Raw genomic sequence first — 11,213 nt, 5'->3', positions numbered from 1 at the left:
ATCATTACAACATTTCAAAATCTGAAACTAATGAAGGAGACTAATGTAAGATTTACTTTTTGTTGCACATTGTGTACAATAGCACCAACACACAGAAGATCAACTCACCATCTCACCAAATAAAGAAAAGCTGAGCAGTTAACACTCCTGTTTCACCTGTCCTAAGTTAATCAATATTATTGATATTATTTTTATTTTATTATAGGGGTATACACTTGTTTATTTGGTTGTTTTACATTATTGTAACGTCCATGTAATTTCTTTTTTCATGCCAGATTCGCAGATTAAATGTTTTTATTGAGCGTTGAACATATGATCAGTAGTATATTGATGATTCTCTACATATTTCATCTTGATTCACAATGAACTGACAAGAGAGTCACAAGTAGTGCACACTGGTGTGGAGAGAAGCCACTGAACAAAGAGATGACAATCAATACTGGAATGTGATTAGCCATTAGTGACCACGAGTACCCAAAGACTTCTTAGCTGGTTCTGACCAGTAACAAACACATTCAATACATTGCCATAATACATGAGAGGGCATAATGCAAAATATTTTTAAAAAATGTACAAAGAAATGTTTTAGTGAGCTAAAAGATGATATTTTTAGATTATTCAGTCGACATTTTGTCTGTGCTATTGTTTTTTTCCTGCTCTTATCTAGTGCTGTCCACTTTCTGCAATGACAATCTAAATGTCCCACTTGTGGTACTAATAAAGCATCATACGATCCTATCTGATGAGATATGTATGATGTTTATGTGGTTAAAATTTTGATGATTTTCATTGACAGAAGGACCGCACGGACAGGCCCGAGGTCTCCTGGCCAGGCCTGTCAGTCGACAATTCTCACGAAGCTTGCTTTGTTTCTGAGAAGGTGAAACCTTGTTTATGCTTTTTGTAACAATCCCCCCCCCCCCCCCCCCCCCGCCTCCTTTTTCTCGCATAGACGTGAAAACACAGACAAAGACATGGGCACAACGTTCTCAAGAGGGGCAGTCGTGACTTGCCTTGCGCAGGAGAAGGGCTGAGTGCTTTGCCATGCTTTTTGCCTTTGAACAAGAGCTAAACCGTTCTCGACCGAGTCATAGTCACGTAAAAACAAACGTGCCACACTAGGGAGACTCCACATAGGGCCGTACGCGCATGTGCAATTAAACGTCCATCAAACGTTCATCAAAATGTGCTATGAAAGCGGCATAATGATTTATCCTTTAAACGTGCTGTGTAGCCCAGAAACATATCTTCTCACTCGCGACCGCCGCCCTGGCCAGCACGAGTGCAGGATGATGAGGATATCCATGGCAATGGTGACGTCTACTCCCTTGCTCTAATTGGAGGAAACCCCGTGGCCTCAGCCCCAGCCTCTTGGCCTATTGAACAAATCCACATTAACCCCGCCCTCGTTCCCCAAGCTAGACTTCTATTGGTCGACGTGAGGAGACGCGACCGCCCAACGGGCGCATAACCGCCACGTCATTGGCCCGTCGGCGCTCGCCGACACGCCCCTTTTCGCCATGTTCGGTTGAGGGTGACGAGAACCTTTTCTCTCCCACCTCAAAGCGGATCTAGCCTACTTGGAGTCGCAGGACGAAGCCGCTGTAAGGTTGGCAAAATATTTCCTTTTTTTTTATTGTAATTTTAATCTGTCCACGATACCGTTTGTTATACATTCAAGGGTAGTCCGGCAAATAGGAAAACAGAGGTGTCTGAATATAATTCAATTTTCACCTGAAAGTGTTTTAATCGCTTGCTAACCGGCTAACTAGCAAGACATTTGCATTAAAGCGTTAACGTTACTTCGCCGGAGGATGCGCTGCACTCTCCTCCTTTCTTATTTCATCAAGTTCTTATTTCGAACGTATCGCAATTTGTCAGTCCTCGGGAAACATGGGAGTAACATGTTAAAACGACGTGGGCGAGGCGTTTTTAACAATTTTATTTTGCAATAGACCGCTATATCAAGCGCCGTGGATAATGTACAAATCGCGACAGGTTAATTTTAACAATTTTACCCGATCACCAAGGTATTTACGTAGAGTGGAATTGCAAAATATACCTGTTCGTGTCCGCGACCTTTGTATTGTTTAAAATGAAGCGGTAGAAAATTGGTAGATAGATTTGTGGACGCACCTGTGCATTTTATATATTCGTATCGACAATTAATTGATTGTCGATACTTAAAATGATTTAAATTGCCATGTCCCGCTAACTGGGCGAACTGGCCCGTCCGACTGGTTTAATTGGATTCCGCGATCTTATCGAGTTCATCTTTTTTTACCAGGTGCTCCGGGGATCTCGCTCTTCACCCCCCCGTCAGTACGCCTTCTACGCCCCCCTCGCTCTGCACACCTTTTCCCACGTTTTCCCCTCGCCCCCTCCTCTCGGACTGACCGGAAACCCCCCCCTCATTTCGGGATTTACGATCCGAGGTACGAGGCGAAGATGGATCGGACGGAGCTCATTCAGAAAGCCAAGCTGGCCGAGCAGGCCGAGCGCTACGACGACATGGCCGCGTCCATGAAGGAGGTGACGGAGCGCGGCGCCGAGCTGTCCAACGAGGAGCGGAACCTGCTGTCGGTCGCCTACAAGAACGTGGTGGGCGCGCGGCGGTCCGCCTGGAGGGTCATCTCCAGCATCGAGCAGAAGACCGAGGGCAGCGACAAGAAGCTCCAGATGGTGAAGGAGTACCGGGAGAAGGTGGAGGCCGAGCTGAGAGAGATCTGCAACGATGTGCTGGTGAGGTGGCGGCGTTTTTTTACATTTTTTCCCCCCCTTCCTCCGTTTCACCTTTAACCCGAAAATATCTGATATCTTGATATCTGCTGTGCGCGATATTATAAACCACGCGGATCCACCGAACCGTGCGTGCTTGGAATCAGAGGCCGATTGTGCGACGAGTAAAAATATCTCCTGCTCCAGGCTTCATGCATGCTGCGAACGGGGTCAGGTCCAAGTATTAATAGTAAGGAGAACGAGTCCTGGCGTTCTTATGCAATTCTCTCGACCAAACGTAAAATCTTACTTGCGTTTCATAAGTGCGTCGCCATCAGTTTTTGGTAAAACTATTAGTGGTCCTTAACACCGCGCTCTGTTATGCATACTCATAACTGGCGTTTTAATTTCAATTTGTGGCTTAGGCAGCTAGGTCATGGTTATGTTTTACATTTTATGTGTTAGTATTGCATTGGCACTGCGTATTATACGTAAATCACGAGAGAATGCATATAGTGCAACTCCGAATCCTGAATGTTGAGCGCAGGTCTACCTTTTAATGGTGTGTAGGTGCTTGTGGGAGGGGCAGAATTGGAAGAGGGCGAGGGCGCGCCATTTGTGGACTTTGACACTTCAGCGTTAATGGCTTGATGCTTATCGGAAAGTGTGCAGGAGAGCTGCAGGAATTGATTTCCTGGGGCAGCAGTGCAGAGGCACGGTCTGCCACCCGAACTGCTCGATCAATATGCGTAGCCTGGAAAACTGCATTTACCCCTCCCTCCCTCCCTCCCTCATTTCCCAGAGGTGGGGATGTGTCCCGTGTCAGCACTTCGTTTATAGGGTGTATGCAGGGGTGCTCCTTTTGATATTAATCTGATGACCAGTGTGCAGTCCTACAAGCGCAAACCACACAGCCCGTAATCAGCATGCTGGTAATTCCCATTTTTACGGAACAGTGCGGACGATGCCGGGAAGAAACCAATATTTATGCCCCAAATGTTGCATTGTCTGCTTAAATTCCACGCCAAATGAGGCTGAACAAACTGAGCTGTGTGCCCTGCAGCAAAAACACTTCTTCTCCGCTCTGATTCAGTTAATACTCATTCTGAAGTTGCTAATTGTTCCTTAGGGAGGGATTTCTCAGCTCCTGACAGCGCGCTGATGAACACCAGCCACGGCTATTTGCTTCTTTTTTTTTTTTTTTGTCTTCTTTTTTTTAACGATTTGGCACAGCTGTAGTGAAACGTTAAAAACCACCATGCCTGATATTCAATCTTTTATTTATTTAATTTTTTTGGAACCTTGTTGGAAGTTTTTATTCCGAATGTCACAGCCGTCAATTTGCCATATTCATTATGAGACCGTTACGGAACACGTGCCCCTAATTCTGTCAGTTCAGGGGGCGCATATGGACATGTATGCCTGATTTACAGGTTCCATCTTCATACGCTCTAGATTTGTGGCCTGTAATACTGATGAAAGGTGTGTGTGTGTGTGTGTGTGTGTGTTGGGGGCAGGTTAACCTCTTGGTTGTTTCCGTCACAGCCTGTGGCCGCCTGATGCAGCGGGTTTTTGGAGAGGTTACTCGGGTAACGTCTGCTATGTTCCATTGTAATGGACCACGTTGTTGGGGACATGCGTGAATTGTGAGCTTTAAATAGGACGCCAGTGCCGCTTGTCTGAGGGGCTGAAGGACACGTTCATGTGAAGCTCAGCTGCATTGTTCTGCAGCTAATCTGCCCTGAACTCTCAGGCATCCTTACTATGTGTGTGGTGTGTGAGGAGGGGGCGTAATTCAGCCTCTGCTCTAACACACGGCCTCGTGTAGGCAGGAAGACAGCTAGAGACGCACCGACTCATCACGTAAGCCCTACTTACCGCTGCGTAGTGCTGAGAGGTGATGGGATGGTAATTTAGGCCCTCCATTTCTCTCTGTTCAGACGACCGGCTACGTCCACAGGCCCGGGTGGCTTCTGCAGGGTCACCCGTATGAGCGAGTGGCTTTAGACTTCTGTGGTTTGATGAAAAGGATGTTGTTGCAGGATGCTGTGTAGGTGTGGTTCGGTGTTGGTGTGCATGCGCTGGTAGAGTAGCCTGATGCCCTCCTGAATGCAGTTACTTTCTCCTTCTACGTTGTTACTAGCAAAATAATGTAAAAGAACTGCGACATTGTATATGGGATCCTTTCTTTAAGTGCTGCTTTATGAGGAGGCGATTGTAAATAATTCAGCTTTCCAAGATAGTAGCTCTGGCCGTTGCTCAGATCCTTAGGTGAGGAAGTGCGTCCTGGCTGCACTCATCTTTCACTGCAGAATTTATGCCAATGTTTATGGTGTGTTTGATTGGCTCCCTCAGCAGTCATGTGCTCTTATCTTATGAGCAGTAGTTCCTTTCTCATGTCTGCTGAGGCAGGCCCATACCCTGCAGGGAAATTAACTACATAATTAACAAGTTTGGGGGGGGGTTGGCCAGCTCTGCGCTGTGCCGAGGAAATGACCCAAAGTAAAACATCCTGCTGAGTAATGGAGGCGACTAATTGATGTTTCGAACACACATACAGCATTTAACACTTTTCCTATATTCTATAAAGTTTTTTTTTTTTTTTTTAGAAAAAATCATAATGGATCATTCATTTTTTTCTGGTATGTTTATTTATGAAATGTAAGTGAAGTATCTTGATCTCAATGTTGTGAAGTTTTCAATATTAAGTTTTCTATAAGGAAGCTCCACTAGATGGCGCTGCTTTAATGTAGTCAGGCAGTCAAGGCCATTTAAAATGCAATGCCTTCAGATTTTTGTTATACTTCTCTACTCCGTATATTTGATTTCAGTGAAAATGGTTTATAAACTAAAGTTCAAACCGGCAGCTACCCTGATAACTAGCTGCATTTACACTGGTAACCAGACAGAGTACGTGTATAGCAGACAGTCCATGTTTTTCAATCATATCGAGTTTAGCTGAGCTGTGTGAAGTTTTTCCAATTCATAACCATGTAATATGTACTTAACTGGCTCTGTAATATATCTATATATTTAATTAAAGCTAACATAGAATAGATCGATGTCATACTCTGGGCTCTAGAGTCCGACCAATTTGGTCTGTAACTCTAAAAGCCCATATCGTATTCTACACCAATCGGACATCATGAAGGGCGGGGCCTGCCTCTGATTGACCTTGGTCTAGATATTCCTGTATGCATGCTGCAGTCAGACAGAGAGGTGAGTAGCCTGAACCAACTAAGGTGGAGTGTATGTCGCCAGGAAATTTAGACTCGAGGCCGAGAAGTACAGTTTTTTTGAAGTTCAACATTGACAACCTGCTTCGTGTGGGTTATGATTTTTTTCATGGTCAGTTTCTTTCAGTGCAACTAAAAAGTTCGAAGTGGCCTCCATTTCACCACCTCAGCATCCATTTTCACGCTAATCAAGATACATTGCCTAACCGCTCATTTACCGCGCCCATGCAAAATGCTAGAAATGAAATGCTGAAAAAGTATAATGCACCTATAAAACACATTACATGCAACGATAAATGTACTGGCCAAGTGTCCCCTCTCCCCGCGGCCTATCAGCAACAGGCAGCAGCAAACGGCTCACCAGGCCGAGATGGTCAAGTTCAAGCCCTTAAAACTCTTTCACTTTTAGTTTAGATTTTCTTTTAATTTAATTTCAGCTCAGTGAAGCACTTTAAGCACCAACGCATTTTCAGTAAATTACCTTCTTTGTAGAATTGTGTTTCGAATAAAGAACTTAAACCAGATTGTTATTTAATAATTTGGTGCCCTTAAACTTTGCTATTAGGTGCACCAATGCAAAAAGCTCATCTAGAGCCCTGACGCTGTATTATTGACCGTCCAGTGTGAACCTCAGTGTAGCACCTTTTGGCTCGGTTATTCTGATTGGTGGTTAGATGTACGTTGTCGGAGAGAAGTGGATTGAATCCTTGCCCGTGACTGCTGGTGGCCTGATTCAAGATGCGAATGGACTGGAGATGTACTCCACACAACCATCTTGATTTTAACTTTTACCAGAAAGATGCCCAGCCCTTTTTCTGTGTACAGACTTCTTTCTCCCGACCTATGACAGTTGCTGTGGGTAAAGACAGTATGTTCTGTTGTTTACTGAGAGTTCACTTGAGTCTGCTGACTCATAGTCCCTCTCCCTCATAGTACAAACCCATCTCAGATTCCATCTCCAGGGGTTTGCCGTGGATGATTTGCAGGAGAATAACCTGCATTAATGTCACTGTATGAAAAGGTACATTTTATTTTATGTTCTTCTGATGATACATTGGATGAAATATTCTGTAATCTTTGTCATCTTTAGCCTCTGCGGTTAATCCCCTTTTATCAAATGCCACTACTTCTCTAATTGGGAATTTCAGTTCCGTGGCCTCCTTGTTGTAAAGTATCTGGGTCAGTAGAAGTGGTGATTGCAACTAGGGCTGCATTATATTGCAGGAATTGAAAAATTGGGATATGGAAAATGAATTGTGACAAAAAGATAAGAGGTTAAATCCTTTTAAATGTACATTGTGTGCCATGGTTTTGCACATTTGTAAGTTTTTGAAATTGTGTAATATTGTTTTTTTTTATTTTTTTTTATACAAATATAAAATGTTTTTTCTATACAAAATAAATCCTGCTGTATAAGACCTCAGATTTCTTTTGGTCTGCCCACGCCCTGCAGGCTGTGCTGGTCCTCCACCTCCCTGCAGAAGCTGCTAATCTGGTATTAAGGCCTGACCATATGTGATCTCACTGCCACTCACTCTCCCTACACACTCGGGTCATCTCAGTTCAGCTCGTTGCGACGGGCGGCTCAGATTAAACTGGTGATTTCATCCTACACTTTCTCCACTGCTTGATCATCCCGCCCGACCAGCCTGCTTCTTTCCCTCCTGCACACGCCCCCTCATGATGAATCTACTGTATTCTCACATACAGTTTCATTCATATGTAGCAACTCTCAAATGGTGGTTTTATTATCATTTTTATTTTATTTTTTTGCAGTAACATGCAGTAATTCATGTACCTGGTTAACATTTATTACCACTGTTTTCATGTAGCGTTTTCTTTGATCATCTGAAAATGCGTTCAAGCTAGCATGTTTTCTACATGGTCTTCGTTGTTATCTATGTGTTCTGATTTATAAAAAAAAGCACGTTTCATGTGTGTACTTTGTAGTATTGAGAGTTTTGAGGGGGTAAATTGCTTGACTACGGAACCTTTACCGTCGTGAACGTAGACGTGTGCTCTGCGTGTTCAGGATCGATTCCACACAATCCTTCCTTCCCATTCAGCTTTCGCCCTCATTATTCTGCCCTAACATGACTGCGCCTATCCCGCCACTTGGCAGAGTGCCCACGGTTTTGTTTTAATATGCAGCATATATTCATACTGGACAATGTTTCTGTTCAAGGTCCAACTTTTAGCACAATTTGAGTGAAATTGCTTTAATTTCCCCCTTGTTTTCTGCAGGAACTTTTGAGCAAATATTTGATTGAGAACTCCACGAACCCCGAGAGCAAAGTCTTCTATTTAAAGATGAAGGGAGATTACTACAGATATCTTGCCGAAGTTGCCTCAGGAGACGACAAGAAGGGTGCGTCAGTAAGCATATATCTGTCTGAATCTGTCTTTCTGTTTTTCCACTGTCACTGCCAGCATTGATGTATATAAATGTTGAACAACTGACTGCCACTGTTCACTGTCCTAACAAACACCAAACCCACTTGGCTGACCGGGCGTACGGTGCTGCTCACTGCATAAATAGGCCCAGACCGTCTGCTGAATCATGTCCTGATATAAATATATAGCTCATTTCTTTTATTCAGCAATAAGAGGCGCATGCAGCTTCATGTGCCAGCTGAATTCATTGGATTGATAGTAGATGAATCTACAAACCAAAAATGTGTGTAATAACTCTACTGGGGGTAAATCTTCTCTTCCCCTTCCCCCATGTCTGGATTTTAACCTTGCACATAATACCTCTAGACTATTTAAGTCCCAGTGTGCGTCTAAGTCTGCCAGCCTGTCTGGTACATCTTTGCTTGGGGCAGGATGCAGACTAGAGGACTTAAATTCATGCTTAGTGAGGTTGGACTCTAAATATGGCGAGTGGTATTTTAAGCCCTAAAAAACACCTCAGTCAGTCAGCGAGTCAGGCCTACTCGCTAGGTCTTTCAGGGGTAGGTCTTTCCTTCTGTTTTTTTTTTGGAAATTGCTCTTGTGGATTCAATCTTTGGTGTCTGCTTGTTTTTTCCCCAAAGTCTCCTTTTTTTTTTGGCTACAGACACGATAACCAACTCTCAGACCGCCTACCAGGACGCCTTCGATATCAGCAAACGTGAGATGCAGCCTACACACCCCATCCGCCTAGGCCTGGCCCTCAACTTCTCAGTCTTCTACTACGAGATCCTCAACTCCCCGGAGCAGGCCTGCGCTCTGGCTAAACAGGTGCGGTTCGGCGTGTTGTTGGGTAATTGTGAAGGGAAAAAAAAAAAAACACGGCAAGTGAATTTTGCTTGGAGAACCAGTAGCCTGTGGAGATGGGCTTTGCAACGCTGCGGCCCTTTCGCACTCGTATGCCATCTCACATGGTGCAATTCTCCTTGCAGGCTTTCGATGAAGCCATCGCTGAGCTCGATACACTGAACGAAGACTCGTACAAAGACAGCACGCTCATCATGCAGCTGCTGAGAGACAACCTCACAGTAAGTAACCGCGGTGTACCGTGCGTAGCGAGGGGTGGCTTGTCGTGTGTAATGGAGCACAGCCTAATTGTTAATACCTCTCCGCAGTTATGGACCTCTGACAGTGCTGCTGACGAAGGCGAAGGAGGAGATGGAGAAAACTAAGACGAGGAAAGCCTTCGATACGGAAAAAAGAAAACAAAGGAGAAAAAAAAAAAAAAAAACCTTTTTACACATTCATTCCTTCCTTCATTCAATGCATTCTAGCCATGTAAACCATCATTACCAAGGAGCTGTGTGTGGAAATTATGTTTATTTTTTGTTTTGGGGCACTTGGATTTTGGTATAATGGAAAATATTAAGTTAAGAAAAAAAAAAAAACATCTCCATTCCTTGGTTTGTGTTTGTCCTGGCCTTCCGTAAGTGCAGTGTCTGCTGGAGAAAAGTATTACTATCTTTATGTAACATCAGTAACACAGTTTTTGACTTTGATGGACTAGACTGTATGGTGACTTTCAAATGCCAACTGCAAACGGCGAGGGCGCCCAGGGTGGCACTGTGGCAATGTAAGGGTGGGGTTGCGCCTGCTAGCTTAAAAATGTTTTGGCCAATACGGTCCTCCTTGATCTCCTTTTACCACTGTTCTAACCGTAGATTTAAGCAAAAAAAAAAAAAAAAAAACTTCCCAGGATCGTGAGAATTTTTGACCATTCCTGTGTTTGCTTGAGAACTTGTGCGGTATCTGTCTTTCTGAGCTGCTTGGGCCATAGTCGAACTACAAATAGCCAGCCAGCAAGCCTTTCTCTGCCAAGCGAGCGCTTTTCATTGGTTATTATGAGCAGGTCTGTTCTCGGTGAAGGCCATAAAACCCTCCCTCTTGTGATGTTCACTTCAGTGTGTTACTTTGTAGCATGTCAGGTTGACTTGAAATTTGAAACGGTCGTGGTTTGTGCAAGACCAAGTGATGTTGGGGGGGCGTGGGATGGTGAAATGATGAAAAATCACATGACTGCATGCCTTTTTTTTTTTTTTTTTCTTGTTTTTTTTCAGTGTACACTGGAATGGGAGCCAATACTGCATACACAGAGTTTCACTTTGGATCTAGTACTTTTTGTTTGCGGGTTTGTGCACATGTGTTGAGGGTGTACAGTTTGTCCAGTGCTTGTCACTAGAGATTCGGACCACTTGTGTTTTGCTAATCATTGATTGTAGTCCCCAAGAGCCTTGTGAAAATGTTAATGCCCTTCGTAATAGCAATGTAACATGAATAAAATGACATTTTATAAACCATTTATTTGAGTTACTTGTCATTTGTTACTTTTAACGTTTGGAAGACTTTTTATTATTACAAGGATAATATACAGTACAGGCCAAAAGATTGGACACACCTTCTCATTTAATGTGTTCTTTATTTTCATGACCTTTTACATTGGTAGATTCTCACCAAGAGGGGGCCAACAAGTGCTAAACACCTCTGGGAACTCCAAGACTGTTGGAAAACCATTCCAAAGCATTTCACTGCATATCATACCGTGTATTACTATGTATGTGACACGATTTGAATTTCAGGTGACGACCTCTTGAAGCTCATCGAAAGAATTCCAAGAGTGTGCAAAGCAGCAATCAGAGCAAAGGGCGGCTATTTTGAAGAAACTAGAATATAAAACAAACATGTTTTTCAGTTATTTCACCTTTTTTTTTTTTTTTTTTTTTTTTTTTGTTAAGTACATAACTCCACATGTGTTCATTCATAGTTTTGATGCCTTCAGTGAGAATCTACCAACGTAAATGGTCATGGAAA

At 43.6% G+C, this 11,213-nt stretch overlaps 1 protein-coding gene across 1 annotated transcript; it reads left to right on the top strand.

Moving 5' to 3' along the window:
- The first annotated feature begins 1,501 nt into the window (after positions 1 to 1,501).
- On the top strand, positions 1,502 to 10,704 carry LOC114802898 (14-3-3 protein beta/alpha-A-like). Its single transcript, XM_029002033.1, has 6 exons — positions 1,502 to 1,609; positions 2,288 to 2,742; positions 8,199 to 8,322; positions 9,013 to 9,176; positions 9,338 to 9,433; positions 9,521 to 10,704. Exons 2-6 carry the CDS (start codon positions 2,449 to 2,451, stop codon positions 9,575 to 9,577), a joined length of 735 nt encoding a protein of 244 aa, XP_028857866.1. The 5' UTR covers positions 1,502 to 1,609; positions 2,288 to 2,448; the 3' UTR covers positions 9,578 to 10,704.
- Positions 10,705 to 11,213: the final 509 nt, after the last annotated feature.

This window comes from Denticeps clupeoides, chromosome 14 (genome assembly GCF_900700375.1).
Source record: "Denticeps clupeoides chromosome 14, fDenClu1.1, whole genome shotgun sequence".
In the NCBI taxonomy this organism is placed as follows: domain Eukaryota; kingdom Metazoa; phylum Chordata; class Actinopteri; order Clupeiformes; family Denticipitidae; genus Denticeps; species Denticeps clupeoides.
The sequence above is the reverse complement of the archived record's forward strand: the minus strand, read 5'-3'. Positions and strand labels throughout refer to the sequence as shown.

Bases quoted from the DNA above. Each gene is read 5' to 3' on its own strand.
- LOC114802898 (XM_029002033.1), top strand. From the start codon at position 2,449: ATGGATCGGACGGAGCTCATTCAGAAAGCCAAGCTGGCCGAGCAGGCC. The intron at 2,743-8,198 runs GTGAGGTGGCGG...TGTTTTCTGCAG, and splicing joins AGATCTGCAACGATGTGCTG to GAACTTTTGAGCAAATATTT. The intron at 9,177-9,337 runs GTGCGGTTCGGC...TTCTCCTTGCAG, and splicing joins CCTGCGCTCTGGCTAAACAG to GCTTTCGATGAAGCCATCGC.